At 39.7% G+C, this 24,250-nt stretch overlaps 1 protein-coding gene across 10 annotated transcripts in view; it reads left to right on the top strand.

Moving 5' to 3' along the window:
• Nucleotides 1-24,250, top strand: part of LOC106873692 (lipopolysaccharide-responsive and beige-like anchor protein) — a 479,623-nt gene that overhangs the window by 29,445 nt on the left and 425,928 nt on the right. For all 10 annotated transcript variants that reach the window (XM_089365208.1, XM_089365209.1, XM_089365204.1 and 7 more), the window contains exons 2-10: nt 10,400-10,504; nt 12,192-12,318; nt 14,714-14,814; nt 15,585-15,680; nt 17,314-17,435; nt 18,840-18,966; nt 20,512-20,631; nt 22,216-22,362; nt 23,671-23,727. In XM_089365208.1, coding sequence (XP_089221334.1) covers nt 10,400-10,504; nt 12,192-12,318; nt 14,714-14,814; nt 15,585-15,680; nt 17,314-17,435; nt 18,840-18,966; nt 20,512-20,631; nt 22,216-22,362; nt 23,671-23,727 — 1,002 coding nt within the window. The remainder of the gene's footprint in view (nt 1-10,399; nt 10,505-12,191; nt 12,319-14,713; nt 14,815-15,584; nt 15,681-17,313; nt 17,436-18,839; nt 18,967-20,511; nt 20,632-22,215; nt 22,363-23,670; nt 23,728-24,250) is intronic.

Genomic DNA, 24,250 nt, shown 5'->3' with positions numbered 1-24,250 from the left:
TACCAGTGAGATCCAGTATCCAGTTCAAGGTACTTAATTAGTTTCCTTCTCCAAAATTTCAGGCCTTGTGCCTTTAGTAGAAAGGATTATTATTATTATTATTATTATTATTATTATTATTATTATTATTAAGGCAGTGAGGTAGCAGAATTGTTAGTTCATCAGACAAAATGTTTGCCAGCATTTCTTCTGGCTCTTTGCATTCTGGGTTCAAATTCTGCCGTGATTGACTTCAACTTTCATCCTGTCAGGCTTGATAAAATAAGTACCAGTGTAGCACTTTGAATTTGCTGGACTTGTGCCAACAGTTAGAATTATGATTATTATTATTATTGAGTGAGAGAGCAGTGAATGCCATCAAAGTGACACTCGGATAAAATATACGAAGCCCAGTATACCCATCATGACTTCCTGTCTGATAAGGGTACACTAGACACATGCACACAATCATATATGCGCAACATGGTGATCTCATTCCAAGATAAACAGCACATGACTTTGCAGGTGGGGCCCAGTTAGAATTTTTTCAGGTCATGTAGTCCATCCCGCTCAAACGGTCCTTGAATAAAGGTTGTTTAAAAATGTTGAATAAAACACCCATGTTTCCAGAGGTGAATTATTCAAACCCCAAAGAATTCCTCTCAACACATGGCTATGATGCTCCCCCACTACTTCTGCTTGGGATCAGAGATGCACATATCGTCAGCCACCAAGGGACATGCTCAACTGGTTAAGGTCAAACAACTGACAAGCAAATCTGTGGTATTGAGCAGAATATTTGCTGTAGCCCATCTTTTATACCAAGACAAAACAATGTACATGATAACACTTCCAGTCAGTTAAGATCAGAAGCTACGAGAGTCAGTGCCTGGTACTGCTTCGGGGCATTTATCATTATTATTGTTGTTGTTGTTGTTTCTTTACAATACAGTGGCAACAGCAACAAAAAAAAAAAACAACAAAATAACAAACAAACAATATATCACAGGTTTACTTTTGCTTTTAATCTATGCCAGCTGGTATTAAATTTTTGTCAAGTTAATTAGTACTTGATGGATAAAAAAAAGATTTAATTTTTTTTAAGAGCTCAACAGAAATAGAAAACTATATATATATATATATATATATATATATATATAAAGCAGTAATTATAATTTCTTTTATTTGCCACCAAGGACATCTGAAGTTGGAGATTGACACAAATCTTTGAATTAGTTCTCTATATTCTGGATTTAAAGGCTGTAGAGAGATATGTTGTTGAAGCATTTTTGGTAGGTTGTGGAAGAAGTTTACTTCCCAGCCATATGGTTCTGGGTTCAATCCCGCTGTGTAGCACCATGGATAAGTGTCTTCTGTCTTTCCTATAGCCCTCGACTGATTAAAGCCTTGTAACTGGATTTGGTTGACGTATACTGAAAGAAGCCCATTGTGTGCATGCACGCACACACACACACATCCTCTCCCCCACAAGTGTACACTTTCATTGAATGACCATAAAAATCAGTATTTATTAAAATCCATTTCAGTTTCAGAATTTAATAGAATTTATAGACAGTATTCAATTTTGTTATGAATGCTTGTTTTCAGTCTGATGACTCATCTTGTCCAGACACTGCTGCTAATGCAAATTAATAAAGTCATAAACATCAAGAAACATTTCTTTTTGGTATTTGTGCACATTCTTGTTTAATGGCTGTTTCCAAGTCATTGACTATTGTCAGTTTTGTATCATAAACTCTTATCTTTCAAGTATTATCGTCATCGTTGTCATTTAAGGTATGTTTTCCATGCTGGCGTGGAGGCGCAATGGCCCAGTGGTTAGGGCAGCGGACTCGAGGTCATAGGATTGCGGTTTCGATTCCCAGACCGGGTGTTGTGAGTGTTTATTGAGCGAAAACACCTAAAGCTCCACGAGGCTCCGGCAGGGGATGGTGGCGAACCCTGCTGTACTCTTTCACCACAACTTTCTCTCACTCTTACTTCCTGTTTCTGTTGTGCCTGTAATTCAAAGGGTCAGCCTTGTCACACTGTGTCCCGCTGAATATCCCCGAGAACTATGTTAAGGATACACGTGTCTGTGGAGTGCTCAGCCACTTGCACGTTAATTTCACGAGCAGGCTGTTCCGTTGATCGGATCAACTGGAACCCTTGACGTCGTAAGCGACGGGGTGCCAACAATCCATGCTGGCATAGGTTAAATGGTTTGACAGGAACTGATGAGTTGGGTGACTGCACCGATTTCTGGTATCTGCTTTCGCATGCTTTCTACAGTTGGCTCCCCTTCCTGATGCCAGTCTCCTTACAGACTGTACTAGGTACTTTTTACATGGCAGCAGTCCTAGTGAGATCATCAAGTACTTGCAAGATAATACCCTTCAACCAAGCCCACTCAGTGTTGAAGGATGAGAAAGTATGATAGAAAGACGGGAACGTAATTTCATCATCATCATCATTGTTTAACATCCGCCATCCATGCTGGCATGGATTGGATGGCTTGACAGGAGCCAGCCAGGTAGAAGACTACCTCAGGCTACTGTGTCTGTTTTGGTAGGGATTTTACGACTGGATGCCCTTCCTAATGTCAACCACCCTGCAGAGTGGACTGAGTGCTTTTTATGTGACACCAACACAACTGAGGTCAGTTTTGGCATGGTTTTTACAGCTGGATACCCTTCCCAATACCAACCACTTTACAATGTGGACTGGATGTTTTTTTTATATGGCACCAGCACTAGCAGGGTCACCAAATAACTTGCAAAACAAAGATCCTTTGAGAGGTGAGGGGGCATTGGAGGAGGTGATGTTGTGTCAGATAATGAAAGGTTAGAGTGTGACAGAGAGACAGAAAATGATGTCTTGCTATAGAGGAGGTACATGGTTACTTCTGCATGTATATCACCATTAATACATTAATTATTATGTGGGGTCCAGGCAATGTGAGGGGGTTTTGCTGAATCTCATTGTCCAGTTCATCTGTTCGGCAAAATTTCATTGATATAGATAGATCCTTACATTATTATGGTACCTTGGTAGGCGGTGTCTTATCTTCCTGGAAATTAACTCCACATCTTCAATGTCTTCTTGAATACTTGTCATGATAGATTGTCACAGCAAGTTTAAGTAAATGAGACCAGTCATAGTACTGTCAAAAAAGAATGGTCTAATTAATTCTTTTGATAATAAGCCACACTATTCTGTAATTCCTGGTAAATTAACATGAAGTTCAGTAGGTGCAACTCTGGCAGTTAATTGAGCCATTTAGTTTAAATGTAGCATCATCACTCCAAACAATCTTTGTCAAGTACTACTCTCAAAACTCCACTCGTTGATCTGGATCATCTTCATTAATAGCATTCTTGGAATATAACTTTTCTAATGACAACACTTCAGAACAGTGGATGCTTGATTTTCTTATTTGCTCCACAGATTTTCTTGAACTTTGGCAATATGTTTCTAGTACCTTTTTTTTGTTCTGTGAGACATTATCAATGTCTGCATTCCTCCATAACATTTGTTGTGGACATTCTGAACAGTTCCATTTGCTTCAAGTTTATTTCTAATTCAAGTAATGGTCAGACACATAGGTTGAATTTGGTTCCTGGTCATGTGGCTTTGGTTTCAGTCCCACTGTATGGCACCTTGGGAAAGTGTCTTCTACTATGAACCCAGGCTGACCAAAGCCTTGTGTGTGGATTTGCTAGATGGAAACTGAAAGAAGCCCAACTTATATATATCAATTGATCATGTGATCAACTAGACTATCAGCTGTTATACATTGCTGCTCACAATGCGCTTTGTATTGTTTTAGCTTTTGAATAATGCCACCCTGCTGGCTAGGAAAGCCAGCCCATCACAGGGTTACCCGTTTACAGCTGAATGAACTGGAGCAATGTGAAATGGATTGTTTTGTTCAAGAACACAGTGCACTGTTTGGTCTGGGAACTGAATACACTAAACACTTGACCACACACACACACACACACACATCTATGTGTGTGAGTCTTTGCGTTTGTCTCCTACCACCACTTGACAATCAGCGTTGGTTTGTATATGTGCCTGTAACTTAACAGTTCACCAAAAGTAACCGATAGAATAAATACCAGGCTTTAAAATAAATAAGTACTGGGTTTGATTTGTTCACCTGAAACCTCATTGTGCGGTACCCCAACATGGTTGCAGTCTAATAACTGAAACAAGTAGAAGGCAAAAGGTGTATATATAAAATGTATGTGTATATGTATGTATGTATGTATGTATGTATGTATGTATGTTATCAATCAGTTTCATTTCTGTATTTCTTGTCAATAGAGAAAGAGCCGGACTCTAACATAAATTCAAGGTTCCTTCATTGGAACTTTTATCAACATCATCTAGGTATTTGTGCATATGTGTGTGTGTGTGCAGTATTTGATGTTAGTGTATGCGCAGATTTGTATGTTTGTTTTATGGATGCGTTTTTATGTATATATTTTCATGTCTAGGCGTGTGCATATGTATTTATGCGCAGATTTGTATGTTTGTTTTATGGATGTGTTTTTATGTATATATTTTCATGTCTAGATGCATGCATATGTATTTATGTGCTAAATTTTTGGAAAGTTTTACATATCTTTACAGTTCCATTGATGGCTTGAATCTGTAGTCTTCTAATCAGCCTTTTTCTTTCAGGTTTTGAGAACCCTAATTTTTCCAGGTTTTTGTTGAGGCAGTTTGTTACATATCCTAATGCCCCAACAATCACGGGTATGAATCTGAATTTGTAGTCTGGGTGGAGTATCTGCAAATTTCTCAGTAGCTCGGCGTAGTTGTTCTCTTTTTCTCTAATATTTAGTGTGATGTTGACATCCGCAGGGTATGTATGTATGTAATGTGTATATATATATATATATATATATATATATATACACATACAGGGTGTGGTGAGTAAATAGTTGTCTAAATTATGCAAAAATGAAAATAACATTGACATCTCATTTTAACAGATATATTTACCAAAATTACATTAAAATTACACTAAAGAGTAAATTTATTCAATAAAATCGCCAAATCGCCATTGGTTTCAACCATGGCATCCAGACGACTTCAGAATCTCTTGCGACTCTTCTGGACGGTGTCCTTGTTTAATTTGGAGAATTTTTCCATAATCCTTGCTTTCAGTTCAGCTTTGGTGTTACAAGGAGTTTTGTTGATCTCTTGCTCAACAGTGCCCCACACATAATAATCAAAGGGATTGCAGTCTGGTGAGGTGGGTGGCTAGATCTTAGGGGTGATGTGGTTGCAGAAATTGTCTGACAACCATGATTGGGTTCTCTTGCTTGTGTGGCATGGTTCAGAGTGCTGTTGCTAGAGATAGGATCTTCCAGCAGCCACCCTCTTGACCCAGGGCAGCACTACCTCCTCAAGTTGCTTGATGTAGGCCTCCATGTAGAGACTGAGGCTGTGAGGGAAGATGATTGGAAGCATAACGTCGCCATCACTAGTGATCACTCCAAACACCATGATGTTGAGTGGATGTTTGATATTTATCACTCTCGGTACATGTTTTGAGGGCATGGCAAGCCAACAGTTGTTCTAGGTGTTCACCATCTGATCCTAACAGCCTGGTCTTCTTGGAGGCAAAGTGGCTGAGTTCCTTTCGAGTGTTGGGCCTCACAGAGGCAATGATGAAAACCTTTGGCATTATGTTGTACTTGAGAAGAAGACCTATCAGGCTGAGCAAAATCGCAATAGTTGCAGATACCGGTGTCATGCAAATGGCGCCCATGCTGGTGGCATGTAAAAACATCCATTACACTCTTGGAGTAGTTGGTGTTAGGAAGGGCATCCAACCTTAGAAAACCATGCCAAATCGAACTGGATCCTGGCGCTGATTTCCAATATGCCAGCCCAGTCAAATTGTCCAACCCTTGCCACCATGGACAATGGACGTTAAATGATGATGGTGATGATGATGATATGTAATTTATGTATATATATATATATATATATATATATATATATATAGTGTATGTATGTGTATACACACACACACACACACACACACACACGCACACACATATGTGCAGATTTAATTCTGTGGTTAAGGATCTTGCTTCTGTGTGTCATCTACTTTTAGTCCCTGCCTCACCAAAGCCTTGTGAGTAGATATGTTTCATAGAAACTGAAAGAAGCCCATCTTATATATGCTCCTCAGTACCATTATCTATATTTCTCATTGTAATATATCAGGCAAATATGTGTGTGCGTGGATATGTATGTATGTATCTATGTATATCATCATCGTTGTCATTTAACGTCCGCTTTCCATGCTGATGTATAATATTATATTTTGCCCTAATACTAATATGGACTGGATTTCTCTTTAACAGAACTCTGATATTAAAGAAAGTGTTAGATGCTTATAGTATACAAATTAGTAGCCGTAGATCTGTGAAGCTACTAGACTTGATGTGTATAGAAATGGATTGGCGACTTGTTCCGTTGGGATTGATCGAGTGATGTAGACACTTGACGACACCCAGATATGAGTTTAAAATTAATTTTATTTTACAATCTACCAACAGAAAGTGAATTTGGTGTATTTGTATGTTATGTAATGCGTATGCTAACATGTAAAGAATGTTTTCATTGGGTGTCTTGTGTGTTTGTTGGAGAATATATTCTGAAATGTAAAGTAGAAGTTTATTTTGAATGGTACTGAATGGGGGATCTAAAACAATCGAATCATTTTGTATCCATCCGGTTGCATCCAATCACTCTGCAACGTATTGATGTTGCTAGGTGTCACATCCTGTATCAACCTGTATGTGTGTGTGTGTGTGTGTGTGTATGCATCCCTGTCTGTGTGTCCTGTAACCTAACACTAAGTGTTCAGTTTAGTGTTGCCTAGTAACAGCTTTGTTCCATCAATAAAACCTTTCGCTGTATTAAATGCTCGATATCGAAGGTTACAATAACCAATGTTTTTACATTCAGTCATGCATTCATTCATTCTTCTTTTACTGTTTTATCATCCTTTTCTTCTTTCTTCTCCCATCTTTATTCCTCTTCTTTTTTCTTTTCTTTTCCTTCTTCACACTCTTTACTTCTTGTTCTACTACTTCTCATTCTGTTTCTTCTCTTTATTTCCCCTCCTCTATCTTCTGCTTCTTCTTTCTCCTCCTCTTCCACCACCACCTTCTTGGGTTAACAAAATAATGAGCCAACATGTGTTGTGTCATTGTAATTGAGTACTCACCCCTCAGTCTAAACTTTAATATCTTGTTCTTAATCAAGATACAATTATTATTATTGGCAGAATCGTTAATATACTGGATAAGATGCTTAGCAACATTTCTTCCAGCTCTTTACATTCTGAGTCCTAATTCCATAGAGATCAACTTTGCCTCTCGTCCTTTTGGGGGTTAGTAAAATAAAGTGCCTGTCAAGTACGGGATTACTACAACTGACTTGCTCCCTCCCCTCACAATTGCTGGTCTTGTGTTGGAAGTTGAAACAATTATTCTTATTACTGTGGTCAGCATTCCTGCAAGATATGCTCAGGTGTAGGCTCTGACAATTTTAGCAGGACATCAAACCTTCCGACTGTGAAGAGTATATATTTGGAAAGTATTATTTGTATACACATGATGCTGCATAAAATATACAGGGTCTGGGTGAGTTTAGCTTCAATATATGATAGTCTTCCAAAGAAATCATCGTCATCATTTACATCATAGTTTAATGCTTGTTTTTCCTGCTGGCATGGGTTGGACAGTTCAACAGGAAGTGACGTCAGTTCCAATGTCTGTTTTGACATGGTTTTTACAGTTGGATGCTCTTTGTAGCACCAACCATTTTACAGAGTATATTAGGTGCTTTTTCATAGCACTAGTTACTGGTGAGGTCACCAAGTAACTAACAAGACAAGAACCCTTAACTAAATAGGCTGTTATATTGAGGTAGATGAAAGTTTGGTTCAGGGACAGGAATAAATGTCTTCCTGAAGAGGTTGTGCATGACTTACCCGGCTGGAAAGGGAGAGAAAGTTGGTGAGGGCTTTCCCTCAAGGTACAAACTGAATATGAGAATAGGGATAAATGAACAGAAAGAGTGGGTAGGTAAGTTTGCAAGAGTGTGAAAGGAGAGTGAGAGATGTTTATGTGATGGAAAGATATGAGAACAGAGACTTTCCATTTTGGTGGAGCCCTCCTTAGGCTTTTAAAGTTTCTCTTGAAAAGCAAGATGAGGCTGGAGAAGTTGGTGCTGTCCACTAACAAATTTATTAAAAGGTGGGTGAGGGTGGCATAAATGGCAAAAGTAGATAAAACTACTGCAAGTATAAGCCTGTAAGTTAGAGATCAAAAATTAGATGGGATACTCGCTTTTGGTATGCAGAGAGGTCTTGGATTGTGGGATTTCTCAGTTGGCCATAGGAGTCCACTTGGGCACTCCTGATCAATGAAACAGGATCAATGAAACAGGCATCTTCTTGTACTAGAAGACACTCATTTTTGCTGCATGGTGTACTGAACCCTAAACCAAATGGTTAGGGAGTGAGATTCTTAGTTAGCTGTGCCCATCTATGTTAATCATCATCATCATTTAGCATCTGTATTCCATGCTGGCATGGGTTGGGCAGTTCAACAGGATCAGATGGTTCATGATTCAGTGTCTGCTTCAGCATGTTCTCTATGGCTGGGATGTCCTTCCTAATGCTGACCACTTTACTGAATACTGACTGTTTTTTTTTCTTAACAGTGGTACCAGTGAGGTTGCCGAGGAACTTGAAAGGCAAAATGCCCCTTGATTGAGTGGTAGGGTGTAGAATGAAGAGAGGTGGCTTATGCCAGATGTTGAGAGACAACAATATGACAGACAGGAATAGGAGATACATAGCTAACCCAACTGGGAAAGGAGTAAAGATGCTGTTGAAGTATCACAATCATCCTCATGTACCTTCAAGGTACAAGAGTGTGTGTGTGAAGGGAGATCAGGACAGAAAAGCAGGTGAAGTGGGACAGGGACAGAAGAGCCAGTAAAATCACAATGGTGTAATATGAATGATAGCTGGTTAGAGGTTGGAAATATAGGGATGTAGGTAATGCAGTGGAGATGGGACATGGTAATGAATATCAGTTGGTGGGAAGGGTGAAGAAAATAGGAATGATATGTGGCAATACAAAAAGGAAGGCAAGTAGAGAGAGCAACGTTGCAATAAAACTATAAATGAGAAATATTCTTATTCTAGCAATTATACTTTGAGAATATCCTTCTTCACTGCTAATGTAGGCCACCTAGGTAACAAAAAGTGTCCACTATCTCTAGAATACATCCAGCACAGCTGAGAAAATCTATCTTTAACCTTAACCCTACCCAACTTCCACAAAGTCTAATCTCTGTGTGATTCCTTTGCACCACTTGGGTGTCTATTATTTGCACTGGGTACATTGTATGGAATTTCTACCTATGCCTTTTCTATGTATTTTTAGGGCCATTTTCCTGAAGGTACGGGTGTGGCTGTGTGGTAAGAAGCTTGCTCCTTGCCACATGGTTCTGGGTTCAGTTCCACTATATGGAACCTTAGGCAAGTGTCTTCTGCCTTGGGATGACTAAAGCCTTGTGAGTGGATTTGGTAGACGGAAACTGAAAGGCACCTGTCATGTATATATATGTATATATATCATTATCATTGTTTAACATCCACTTTCCAAGCTGGTATGGGTTGGACAGTTTGAATGAAGACTGGCAAGCCAGGAGGCTGCATCAAGCTCCAATCTGATCTAGCAAGGTTTCTGCAGCTGGATGCCCTTCCTAACGCCAACCACTCCGAGAGTGTAGTGGGTGCTTTTTACGTGCCACCGATGGTGCATATGTATATATTTATGTGTGTGTTTCTTTGTGTCTGTGTTTGTACCCCCATCACCATTTGACAACCGGTGTTGGTGTGTCTACACCCCTGTATCTTAGTAGTACAGCGAAAGAAACTGATAGAATAAGTACTAGTCTTTAAAAAAAATAAGTCCTGGGATTGGTTTGTTCGACTAAAACCCTTCAAGGTAGTGCCCCAGCATGGTTGCAGTCAGATGACTGAAACGAGTAAAAGAATATGCTGCCCATTTTCCTGCTTCCAAGAACTTTAGTCTTTGCTAAGTTAAGGTCCTTTTGATTCTAAGTTGTGCTTCTTTCCTGCTTCTACTACAGATTCAGCTATGAGATCAAGGGCATCAGTATAGGGGTTTTCCCACGGGCACTCAGTTTTAAATTCCTCTTTTAGGGCCTGAAGGTCTGTGATGAATAAGAAGAGACTAAGAACTGAACTCTGAACATCTTAGAAATAATTACAACATATGCATTGAATGCAACCTGTCTGACTTATTTCTAATCACTTATGTTAATGTTATTTGTTAATTACTTTCAGCTTGTTGGTGGAGAGTTTGAAATTGAAACAAACTTTATCATCCAGGATCCTCATAATGTTCATCACATGTTAGATGTCCTGAAAGTCTGTTCAGCAACACTTCAGGTAAGTAAATTCTTCATCATTTAATACTCATGTTCTATGTTAGCATAGGTTGGATAGTTTAACAGGATCTGCATTATGTCCCAGTATTTGCTTTGGAATGGTTTCTACAACTGGATACTTTCCTTAATCCTAACTACTTTATTGGGTGTGCTCTTTCCTGCAGGGTAACCAAGTAGCAAGAATGAAATAATAGATGAACTCAGAAGAGTCAATGACCATCCAAATAAGCAACTCTCTCTATTAACTGTACTGCCTATTAAGCCCTTACCTGCTTAAGACAGCAGCGATAATAACAATTCTGCTGCCTTGCTGCAATACCCACTTAAGAGAAAGGCTTCAGGAGTAAACCTTAAGGATTAATCTGAAGCTGGAGTCCATAAGGCAGTTCACTGCTGTAGACAACCTCATTCTGGCAGCTTCTGTGGCCCCACTAGTGATAAGTCATATTGACCCCTGCCCATCCCTTGGATAACACTGGTGGTGGTGGAGAGGGAAATGCACTGCATGGGCAACTGCTGATCTCCCATGAAAAACTGACCAGGCCTGCACCCTGAAGAGGATACTTCAGTGCCATGGCAGCAAAATACGGGTGCTTTTTACATGACACCAGCATTAGTGGAGCCACCAAGTAACTCACAAGACAAAACCCTTTAACTGTGTGGGAATGCAGTATTGAAGGAAGTGGTATTGTGCCAGGTATTGAGAATCTAAAGTATGGTAGAAGGACAGGAACAGGTTTTCAGCTCAAGAGGAGATATATGGCTTCCCCAGTTGGAAAGAGAGAGAAAAACTAATGCCATACCATACGTTCAAGGTATAAGGTGAATATAAAAGAGAGAACAGGGAAGAATAGGGTGGCATTTAAGCGGATGTTGTTCATACTTCTGTCAAGAAATCCTCTGTTCAGGTTGTACCTTCATAGCCCTTTGGAATAAGAGATCACTTACTTAAAAAACAGGTGAGTGTTTGTGTCAGGAAGGGCATCAATAACATATTTATCTAACCCAGAGGTTGGCAAAGTGCTCAATATTGATGCTTGGGTGTCTTTGAGGCTACCCATGGTGTTGATAAACATCTGAAACACTTTGGAGCATAAATGGTGCAGAATTGTTAATAATCTGTATTCTTAACATGAATAAAATTCATTTTAAAGAGTTCATGAAATATGCTATTAAAAAGCAATAATGATATGAAACAACAAAGGAATTAGTGCTTTTAAATCAAGAAATTTTATGTTAATTTATCATCATTTTCATCATCTTTTAACAACCCCGTTTCCATGTTTGCATGGGTCAGATGGAATTTGTTGAGGCAGATTTTCTGTGGCTGGGTGTCTTTCCTGTCACCAATCCTCACCTGTTTCCAAGCAAGGTAATATTTGTCCATACCAGACATGTTTTTCATGGAAGACTGGGAACATTGCTTGTGTGATGGTGATGCTCATTTACTACCATGATGCTGAGACAAGGGTACTCCCACACATATGCATATATGACAGGCTTGAGTCTTTGATCAGCTCAGGGCTCTGGTAAAAGGTACTTGCCCAAGGTGCTATGCAGTGGACTAAACTTATAACCTTGTGATTGGGAAGCAAAATTTCTTCACCACAAAACCACACCTATTCCTGCCGAAATGCTCATACCTATTCATATTAAAAATAATAACGTTTTCATTTTCATCTTTTCAGGCGGAGATTTGGAGTGTATTTACAGCCATTTTGAAGAAAAGTCGACGAAATTTGAATGCCTGTACTGAAGTGAAACTCATTGAACATGTTTTGTGTATGCTGGAAGAAGCAGATGACATTGTTGCTGGTTTGTAATTCTCCTTTATATATTTATTTATTTATGTGATTAGGTGCAGGTGTGGCTGCAAGTGTCGTCTGCTATAGCTCCAGATTGACCAAAGACATGTGTGCATTTGGGAGATGAAAACTTAAAGAAGCCCATTCTGTGTGTATGTGTGTGTGTATATTTGTTGGTACTCCGTCGCTTACGACATCGAGGGTTCCAGTTGATCCGATCAATGGAACAGCCTGCTCGTGAAATTAACGTGCAAGTGGCTGAGCACTCCACAGACATGTGTACCCTTAACGTAGTTCTCGGGGAGATTCAGCCTGACACAATGTGACAAGGCTGACCCTTTGAATTACAAGCATAACAGAAACAGGAAGAAAGAGTGAGAGAAAGTTGTGGTGAAAGAGTACAGCAGGGTTCGCCACCATCCCCTGCCGGAGCCTCTTGGAGCTTTAGGTGTTTTCGCTCAATAAACACTCACAACGCCTGGTCTGGGAATCGAAACCTCGATCCTATGACCGTGAGTCCGCCGCCCTAAACACTGGGCCATTACGCCTCCACTGTGTGTGTATATAATATATAATATAAATGTAGGTAAAGTTCCTTTCTCAAGTCTTGCCATCTCATAAGAGCCAGTTTCCCAGTTTCATGGCGTATAAATTCCCCACCTGGATAGGACGCTGGTCTGTTGCAGGATTACTCGTTTTTGCCGGCTGAGTTGACTGGTGTAACGTGAAGTGAAGTGTTTTGCTCAGGAATACAATGTATTGCCTGGCCCAGTAATCAAAATCACAATCTTAGGATCATGAATCTAACACCTTCACCACTAAGCCATGTGCCTCCACTATAAATGCGAGTGTGACTGCGTGATTAAGTAGCTTGCTTCCCAGTAACATGGATATGGGTTCAGTCCCACTGCATAGCTCTGAACTAATTGATCAAAGCTCGGTGAATCAATTTGATAAAAACTGAAAGAAACCTCTTGCACATACACACACACATATATTCATGTGTTTGTATATATGTGTGTGTTTGTATCTCCTCATTTTGACATGAGGTGATGCTTATAAATGTTTGTCACCATCATACAAGCTGTGTCATTTGTTTCCAGTCTTCCATGAAAATTATGTCCATTCATGGGGGAAAATTTGGCTTGCTTGAAAATAGGTGAGGGTTGAAGATAGTAGGGGCATCAGACCATAGAAAATACATCTGAATAAACTCCATCCAATTAATATCTTGTGAGTGAATTTAATAGTTAGAATCTCTAGGAAGTCTGACATATATTTTTGTTGTCGTTGTCGTCATCATCATCATTGTTCAATTTCTGTTTTCCATGCTGGTATGGGTTGAGTGATTCAACAGGAATCAATGAACCACATGTCTGCATTGAGCTCCAATGTCTGCTTTCTACAACTGGTTACCCTTCCTAAAGCCAACCATTTTATAGAGTGTACTGATTGCTTTTTTTATACGATACCAGTATTAGTGAGGTCACCAAATAACTCGCAAGATGAAACCCTTCATCTGTGTAGGGGTGTAGTTTTGAATGAGATGGCTTTAGGCTAGGTATTGAGAGACTAAAGCATAAGACGGGGACAGCAAGAAGTGTCTTTATTGTGGAAGGAGATTCCTGGCTTCCCCAGCTGGAAAGAGAGAAAGAATTAGTGAGGGCATACTTTCAAGGAATACAGTAAATATAAATGAGAGTATATGGATAGAGGAACAGAAAGAGTGGTTGGGTGGGTAAGTTTGCAAGTGTGTGTGAAGTGTGGGACAATAATTAGAGATAGGGATTCAGGTGGATACATAGAATGGAGCACACAAGTGAGGGCATGGTCCAATGGTGAATATCATTGGTTGTGTGTATATATGTATATAGCATGTGTATATATGTATTTAGTGTGTGTGTGTGTGTGTGTGTGTGTGTGTGTGTATGTATATAGGCGCAGGAGTGGCTGTGTGATAAGAAGCTTGTTTCCCAAACACATGGTTCCAGGTTCAGTCCCACTGTTTGGCACCTTGGGCAAGTGTCTTCTACTATAGCCTTGGGCTGACCAAAGAAGATTGTGTGCCAAGTACATACCATAAAAGACTTGCATTAGGAAGGGCATCCAGGTGTAGATACCATGACAAAGTACCTAGTGGAGCTCAGTGATATTTTTTTTAGACCCGCTTGATTCTGTCAGATTGTCCAAACCATTCTGACATGGAAAATGAACATTAAATAATGATGATGATGAGAGAGAGCTAAAGTTTTTGTTGATAGATAGCGTTGAGGTCAGTGGAATCAGATATTTGTGAGTGTGGGTGCATGTGTGCACACATGGTAGGCTTATAGCTCCTGTTCTTATTTTTATCAAAGATTATAATAGTTAAAAAAAAATCATTTAAAAAAAATTTCTATTTGCAGACCTCTTGGTTGAAATGCTTGGTGTATTGGCAAGTTACAGTATCACAGTTAAAGAATTGCGAATGCTTTTCTCATTATTAAAAGCAAGAAATAATGAATGGGTAAGTTCTTTGTAAAAATATTCCTTTCTACTGCAGGCAAAGGGTCAACAATTCTAAGGGAGGGGCTAATTGATTTCATTGACCTCCAGTGCTCAACTGGTACTTATTTCATCGACCCCCGAAATTATGAAAGGCAAAGTTGACTTCAGAATGTAAAGACAGACAAAATGCTGCTCAGAATTTTGCTTGGCCTGCTAATGATTCTGCTAGTTCCCTGCCTTAAGTTCTTTGAAAATATTACCAAGTTCCAATGATTCAATGACTCATTCATAGACACAAGCATGACTGTATGATTAAGAAGCTCACTTTGCAACTATGTGGTGGTTTTGAATTCAGGATGACTGCATGGTACCTTGGCCTTCTACCGTAACCTTGGACCAATCAAAGTCTTGTGAATGGATTTCATAGATGAAATCTGTGTGGAAGCTTGATGTGTATTTGTGTTTGTTGCCCCCACCAACTAATGCATGACAACCAGTCTTGGTCTGTTTATGTCCTCATAGCTAAGTGGTTTGCAAAAACAGACCAATAGAATAGGTATAAGACTTTTTTATTAAATGTACTTGGGTTTGTTTGTTTAACTAAAAACTCTTGAAGGTAATGCTCCAGCATGGCTGCAGTCCAATGACTAAAATCAAGAAAGCAATAAAAATTACCCTGTTGCTGTTGGTTTTGATGGAGGTTGATGATAATATAATGTTTTGTAATAACCATAATGTCATGGAACCATGTTTTATTGAATTAAATGCCTTTAAATATTTGTTTTATAGCCAAGAAACTCAGTCAAATTGTTGTCTGTACTCAGGCAAATGCCACAGAGACATGGCCCAGACGAATTCTTCAGTTTCCCGGGTAAAAAAGGATCGGTGAGTTGTTTTAGCTTTATGTAGCCTTTGACCAACTTTTTTGCTGTGACCATCCTGATTTATTAATTATCCCTAATACTTCCTCAAAAGATATAATACTGCACCTAAGACTGAGGTGAGTAAAATGTTATATTATGTCAGTTGTGCTGAATGTGGAAGAAATTTAGACACGATGCACAACTGTGGTTATAAAAATAGAAGCCTTTAAGATGTGGATGTTTCACAGATTGAGTAGAATAAACCGAAAATCCAAAGATACCTATTGTTGAAAATCAAATTCATAAACCTGTCATATTTTAAGCATACAATGTACCATGGGTCACTACGTAAGACCATCCTGACAGAAAATGTGGAAAGTGAAAGGTTATGGAAGATATTTGTGTGGTGATGGCATCAAAGAATGGACTGGAAATAGGAACCTGGTTGTTTGTATACATACAGCACAACACAGATGGAACTGGAAAGCCTTGACACAGGAAGGGCACCTGGCTCATAGTTGATGTTATGTAAAACTACTATATAGGTTTACAGTAGTTTTTTTTGTTTAATTTCACATATCAAATCATAGTCACAGGCATGACTGTGTTGTTAAGAAGTGTGCTTGTCAACTGCATAGTTTTGGGTTCAGTCCCACTGCATGGTACCTTGTGCAAAAGTTTACTATAGTCATAATCCAACCAAAGTGGAGGCGCAATGGCCCAGTGGTTAGGGTAGCGGACTTGCGGTCATAGGATCGCGGTTTCGACTCCCAGACCAGGCGTTGTTAGTGTTTATTCAGCGAAAACACTTAAAGCTCCACGAGGCTCCGGCAGGGGATGGTGGCGAACCCTGCTGTACTCCTCCACCACAACTTTCTCTCACTCTTACTTTCTGTTTCTGTTGTGCCTGTTATTCAAAGGGTCAGCCTTGTCACACTCTGTGTCACACTGAATCTCCCCGAGAACTCCGTTAAGGGTACACGTGTCTGTGGAGTGCTCAGCCACTTGCACGTTAATTTCACGAGCAGGCTGTTCCGTTGATCGGATCAACTGGAACCCTCGACGTTGTAAGTGACGGAGTGCCAACAACAATAGATCAACCAAAACCTTGTGAAACACTTCATCATCCACTTATTCAGGCTTGCAGAGTCGAACAGAATTTATTGAGGTAGGTTTTCTTTGGCCAGATGCCCTTCCTATTGCCAAGCCTCACTTCTTTTCAAGCAAGTTAATATTGTCCCCATGATTAGACATGTTTTATAGAACAGTGCTTGCATGATGGTGACAGTCATTTAAAACTGTGATGGAATATGAAGACAATGAGACACAAACATACACACACTTGCACATATATGCATGTACACACATACACACACACAGCTATACTTACGCCCATTGCATAGCTGCTTCCATTGCTATGCATGCACCCATCAGCACCTGTGATATTAGCCATTCCATTACCTATAGTTACACCTACACCCATAGCCCTGTCTGAGCCTGTTTATGTCTATACCTACTCACAGCTACACCTGTGCCTGTCAGTACAGTGCCCATAGTTACACCTGTGCCCATGGCCTTGTCGGCACTCATTTACAAATAGAAATAATGCTTATATAGTTGTACACAATATTTATATACCTTTCTTTTTCTTGCAGTATATTGCATTGCCTCCAATACGATCATGGCCTTATCAAAATGGTTGGGCTTTTTCATGCTGGCTTCGGTTAGATCCTGTGACTGGTGTCACTGTTGAAAAAGAGAAACCTTATCTCTATTGGTAAGTCCTATATATCATTATCATTGCTGTTGTAACATCTGCTTGTGGTGCATTCATGGCTGTGTGGTTAAGTAGTTTATTTCCCAGTCTTGTGGTTTTGAGTTCAGTCACACTATATGGCACTTCGGGCAAGTGACTTTATATTCTAGCCCCAGGCAACCAAAACCTTGTGAGTGGATTTGGTAGATGGCAACTGAAAGAAGCTTTTGTAGAAGACACTTGCCTAAGGTGCCATGAAGTGGGACTGAACCCAAAACTATGTGGTTGGGCAACATACTTCTTAACCACACAGCTGCACCTCATCATCATCATCGTTTAACATTCATTTCTTATACTGGTGTAGGTTGGACGGTTTGACGAGAGCTGACCAGCTGGGGAGCTGTTCAGACTCTGATTGTCTGTTTTGGCATGGTTTCTATGTTTGGATGCCCTTCCTAATGCCATCCACTTTACAGAGTGTGCTGGGTGCTTTTTGTGTGTCACCAACACAGGTGTGTTTACACAGCACCGGCATGAGTACACTTTAAGTTGCACCAGCACAAGTGCATTTTAGGTGGCACCAGCACAAGTACATTTTATGTTGCACCAGTATGGGTGCATATTACGTGGTACTGGCATGAGTGCATATTATGTGGTACTAGCACAAGTGCATTTTATGTGACACTGGTACCTGTAAAAGACAAGCTTGTATGTATGGATGACCCTGATTTTACTTAGCTTGACACATTGTCTCAAGTACAGCAAATTGCCACAACTCCTGGTCCCTTGTCATTTTCTCAGTATGTGTATATATTTTATATCATCATCATCATCATCATCGTTTAACGTCCGTTTTCCATGCTGGCATGGGTTGGACGGTTTGACTGAGGACTGGCAAGCCAGATGGCTACACCAGGCTCCAATCTGATTTGGCAGAGTTTCTACAGCTGGATGCCCTTCCTAACGCTAACCACTCCTAGAGTGTAGTGGGTGCTTTTACATGCCACTGGCACAAAGGCCAGTCAGGCGGTACTGACAAATATTTGGTAAAAATATTGTACTTGTTATGAACGTAGCAAAATTCTCACTTGAAAAGTTGTTTATGAGACAATTTTGTGTGCATATCAATTTAAATAAGAGCCATAACGCAATCCATAGTAAAACTTGTTTCATAACCTATGCACATTTCAATGCAAGATCCCGACTCACTCTTGTCTGAGATAAGAATATGGGGTCTTGCATCTCTTCAGAGTCAAGTTACATTAATTCACAGCAGACAGCAAACAACAGACAGCATTAATAATTGTCCTTAAATTACATGTGTATAAAAGAGTTATAGTCAGGTTGTATATATGTGGTTATTAAAGCGACAGTGGTGATAATGAATAAATATGGAACTTGAAAGTTGATTTTTCTCTTTTTCAGTTTCCGAACAAGTAAAGGTGTCGGCTACTCTGCACACTTCCTGGGAAGTTCCCTTGTAATAACCTCAATGAAACTTAAAGGCAAAGGTTTCCAGCATTGTGTAAAATATGAATTTGCACCCAGAAAGGTAAAGCAGCTGTTTTGTTTTTTGCTTTTTTTTTTTTGTTTACTTCGTTTTGGTATCTGGTTTTGCAAGATTCCTTATTCGTATTGAAACAAATTTTGTTGTGCCTAATAAGAGAGTGGGGGGGGGACTTAATGAGGGAATTTAGATGGTTTGGTTGAAGGGAGTGAGAGAGAAAGAGAGAGTATAAGATATATATATATATATATATATATATATATATATATACATATATATATCGAGAGAGAGAGAGAGTATATATATATATATATATATACTCTTTACTCTTTTACTTGTTTCAGTCATGTGACTGCGGCCATGCTAGAGCACCACCTTTGGTCGAGCAAATCGACCCCAGGACTTATTCTTTGTAAGCCTAGTACTTATTCTATCGGTCTCTTTTGCCGAACCGCTAAGCTACGGGGACATAAACACACCAGCATCAGTTGTCAAGCAATGTTGGGGGGACAGACACAGACACACAAACACGCATATATATATATATATATATATATATATATATACATATATACGACGGGCTTCTTTCAGTTCCCGTCTACCAAATCCACTCGCAAGGCTTTGGTCGGCCCGAGGCTATAGTAGAAGACACTTGCCCAAGGTGCCATGCAGTGGGACTGAACCTGGAACCATGTGGTCGGTAAGCAAGTTACTTACCACACAGCCACTCCTATATATATATATATATATGTAGAGAGAGAGAACATACTTGGAAGGGTTATAGGTAAAAAGAAAGGGAAACAAGGAGGAAAGGATTTAAGTTTGAAACAAGTAGAAGAGAAATTGTTGATAAATAATATAAAAAATAATATGATGGTTTGAGTGCGAATAAATGAATGAATGGCAAGAGAAAGGATAAGAAAAAGAAGGATAGTGAAGAGAGAGGAAGACAGAGACAAAAAGAGAAATTGAGAGAAGAGAGAGACCTAGTTTAGTACTTATTCCAACAACTTCTTTTGCTGAACTGCTAAGTTTCAAATTTTGGCACAAGACTAGGTGGTTTTGAAGGCAGGAATTTAGTTGATTTCATCAACCCTATTGCTCTACTGGTACTATATATTACCGGGCATTATGAGTGTTTATTGAGCGAAAACACCTAAAGCTCCACGAGGCTCCGGCAAGCGATGGTGGCGAACCCTGCTATACTCTTCCACCACAACTTTCTCTCACTCTTTCTTCCTGTGTTTCAAAGTGTCAGCCTTGTCACACTCTATGTCACACTGAATATTCCCGAGAACTACGTTAAGGGTACACGTGTCTGTGGAGTGCTCAGCCACTTGCACGTTAATTTCACGAGCAGGCTGTTCCGTTGATCGGATCAACTGGAACCCTCACCGTCGTAAACGACGGAGTGCCAACAACAACAACTATATATTATTGGCCCGCTAAAAGGATGAAAAGCAAAGTTGACCTTGGAGAATCAACTTTGCTTTCCATTCTTTCTGGGTCAATTGCTGCTGCTGCTAATAATAGTAATAATAATAATAATGATAATAGTAAATTAATAATTTTTTTCGTTTTTGTTTTCAGTGGTACATGGTAACAGTGTGCCATGTATATTATCGATGGAGTCGCTCTGAGTTGCGGTGCTATGTGGATGGAGAACTTGTATCATTCACAGATATGTCTTGGTTAGTTAGCACCAATGATGTGAGTATTGCCTTTATATTTTCTTTAATATGCATTTCCTCATATTTTCAACCCCTTAAATATTAAAGATGTATATTATATACAAGAACTAAATGCTACTACATTTCTTCCCCATCTTCGACTCCCCCCCCCCCCCCCCATACTCTCTTGCAACCTCCACCCATCCACACTTTTGGTTCATCTGTCCCTTCTGGCCACCTCATACCGTGAACGCCCACACCCTGACACCTCATCACCCCTGATTTTATCTCTTTCCAATTCCACCTGCACCCCGACCCTCTCTTCTAAATGTGGGTAGTCAGGTAGGCTAACCACAGCTCTTGTTCCCTTCTCTCATACATTTACCCCTTATCTTCTCCCACTCTTATTTATCTTGTATCTTGAGGGTTCACCCTGAAACCTCATGATCTCTAATTTCATTTTTCCCCCACCCCATCCAGTCACTCCCACCCACTCTTCTAAAATATGAGTAGTTATATACTTAGCTTCTGTACTACACGAAACCTGTTATTCTCAGGCCCCTTGTGGCAAACTTAACCCCTCATCTCTGAGCATAAAGGCACCACTTTCAGGTTTGTAGTCGTGCGCACAGCATAGCAGCGTCACTATTGCTAGTAGCACAAAAAAGAAATCCCTCCAGTACACACTGTAAAATGGTTGGCATTAGGAAGGGGCATCCAGCCAGAGAAATCATGTTAAAGCAAACATTGAATCTCAACATAGCCTCCAACTTCGTCCGTATTCTCTCTTATCCATATTCTCCCTTTCCTGCTGGGAAAGCCATGTATTTCTTCTACTGCAAGACGTATTCTTTTCCCTCTATCATCTCTATTCTGTCAAGAGGTTTTGTCCTGCAAGTTACTTGATGTCCTAATGTGTACAGCTACCATGAAAAAGAAAAAAAGAAAAAGGCCTAGTACACTCTGGGTGTACATCCTGACACCATCTCCACAATCCTGTCAAACTGTGCAATTTATACTAGCATAAAATGATGATAATAACAACAACATTGATAACAGCATTGTTTTATAAGACAGTAAGAGCATTGGACAAATGCTTAATGATATTTCTTCCAACTCCTTATATTCCAAGTTCAAGTTTTGCTAAGATCAGCTTTGCTTTCCATTCCTCTGAGGTTGATGTATTTGACTTGCTCCTCCCCTCAAATAGCAGGCCTTGTACCAAAATCTGAACCAGCTATTTTATATCTTCCTGAAGGTGGCAAGCTGGCAGAGTTGTTAGTGTATTGGGCAAAATGCTTAGCAGCATTTCTTTTGGTTCTTTATGTTCAGAGTTCAAATCCTGCTGAGGTCAGCTTTGGTACTTTATTTTATTGATCCAACAGGTTGAAAAACAGTCAAATATGGGGGAGGTGGGGACAGTGTAATTGACTTTTCCTCACCCTTCAAAATTCCTAGTCTCGTACTAAAATTGTAAACCATTATCTATTTCATAGTTTCTGCTCTATTTATCTTTTTTTTTTTTTTATTCCTGAGTCGGGTAGAATTGTCATGCTCTTGTGATCAGTAAAGTTGATGTCATTAATGCTCTTTTCAAGACATTACAAATATATTCTCTTTCCAGCCATTTGACAAATGCTTTCTTGGAGCGAGTTCTGATGGAGACCCAGATACTATGTTTTGCGGACAGATGTCTGCAGTGTACCTTTTCAACGAATACCTCACAGCTAATCAAGTAGCAGCTATTTACAGCTTAGGACCTGGATATAAGGTATGCATACATAAAATTTGGTAATCAGCAAAGCACAGGTATAGTTGAGTGGATACTTTTTGCTCTGTTAGCATGGAGGTCTTAGGTTTTGTGTCATTGCACAGCCTCTTGGTCAGTACTTTTTATGTCATCATCATCATTGTCAATAAAGTCCACTCTGTCATGTTTGCATTAATTAAATGAAATTTGAGGCAGATTTGGACCATTGCTAGATGTCTTTCCTGTTGCAAATCCTCACCTTTTTCTAAGCAAGGTAATATTTCCCCATGTTTAGACATGTTTTCACAATGTATTGGAAACTGTTTGTTTAACAGGGACACTCATTTGTAACTACTACATGATGTGTAGACAAGGAGACACACACATATATGCACACACATATATACATACATGCCTACATACACCCCTCCCTCACACCTTTTCTGCCTATTATTCCTGGTTGTCGTGATCAAGTCCTCAGATACCTCCTCCAGAGGATCCTATCAGAAGCTACTATCATTACACTTTCCGGCTGGGTTTCCAAGTGTGACCAACTGGGACCACAGATATTATCCAATTATCTCATTCTTGGTGGTCTATACTTAGGTATTCTGCCTGTTGAATTTGTCTTGCAATCATCATCATCATCATCGTCGTTTAACGTCTGCTTTCCATGCTAGCATGGGTTGGACGATTTGACTGAGGACTGGTGAAACCGGATGGCTACACCAGGCTCCAATCTGATTTGGCAGAGTTTCTACAGCTGGATGTCCTTCCTAACGCCAACCACTCAGAGAGTGTAGTGGGTGCTTTTACGTGCCACCGGCACGAAAGCCAATCTTTTCCTGTAACATTCTAATCACATGTCCATAGAACTGGAGCTGTGACCTCTCAATGCAGAGAATTAGTAGTTCAGATTGGAGAGACTCTTTGAGTCTCTAAGCTTGCTCCTTGTTGAATAACATAACTTCAGAGATCATTTGGAAGAAGCCCCCATATCAGCCTCTTTTTTTGGCCATTACCTAACATTCATGACCATAAGTGAAAGTAGGCATGGAAAAGGATTGAAAGAAGAACCTAACTGCATTGCTTTCCATGCACACTAACAAGGTGTATGTTTGGATATTTGCTAGAGGGGGATCCATTTGAAAATGTATTGCAGTCTCCACCCAATGCTGGTACAACAAGCAATAAACTTGCAGTTTGTTCTGGGAGGCATGGGGTGAGAGCTCAAAGAATGTGTGTTCCTTGACCTATTTAAGAGATCATTAAAAATATGTCTATATAAATATTAGGCATTTATTCTCAATTTTGCTCCATTTTTTTCAGAGCCAGTTCCGCTTTGACAATGAAAATTCAACAATCCTCTCAGAAAATACACGACGAGTAAGTATTATTATTATTATTATTATTATTATTATTATTATTACTGTGTGAGAGAGCAGCGCATATCATCAAAGTGACACTGGGGTAAAATATACAAAGCCCAGTATACCTATCATGACTACCCGTCTAATAAGAGTACACCAGGCACATGCAACCATATCAAGATAAACAGTGCATGACCTTGCAGGTAAGGCCCAATTAGTATTTTCTCCAGGTCAAGCAGCCCATCCCACTCAAAAGGTCCCTGAATAAGGGTTGTTTAAGGATGTTGAGTGAAACACCCATGTTTCCAGGGATTAATTATCCAAACCCCAATAAATTCCTCTCAACACATGGTTATGATGCTCCCCAACTATTTTCTGCTCGTGATCAGAGATACACATACCATCAGCCACTAAGGGACATACTTAACTGGTTAAGGTCAAACAACTGACAAGCAAATCTGTGGTATTGGGCAGAATATTTGCTGCAGCCCATCTTTTATACATAATTCCACTCAACACATGGCTATGATGCTCCCTCT

The sequence above is a fragment of the Octopus bimaculoides genome, chromosome Z (genome assembly GCF_046866305.1).
Source record: "Octopus bimaculoides isolate indiv1 chromosome Z, ASM4686630v1, whole genome shotgun sequence".
In the NCBI taxonomy this organism is placed as follows: Eukaryota; Metazoa; Mollusca; class Cephalopoda; order Octopoda; family Octopodidae; genus Octopus; species Octopus bimaculoides.
Note: the sequence above shows the minus strand (reverse complement) of the source record. Positions and strands in the feature narration are given on the sequence as shown.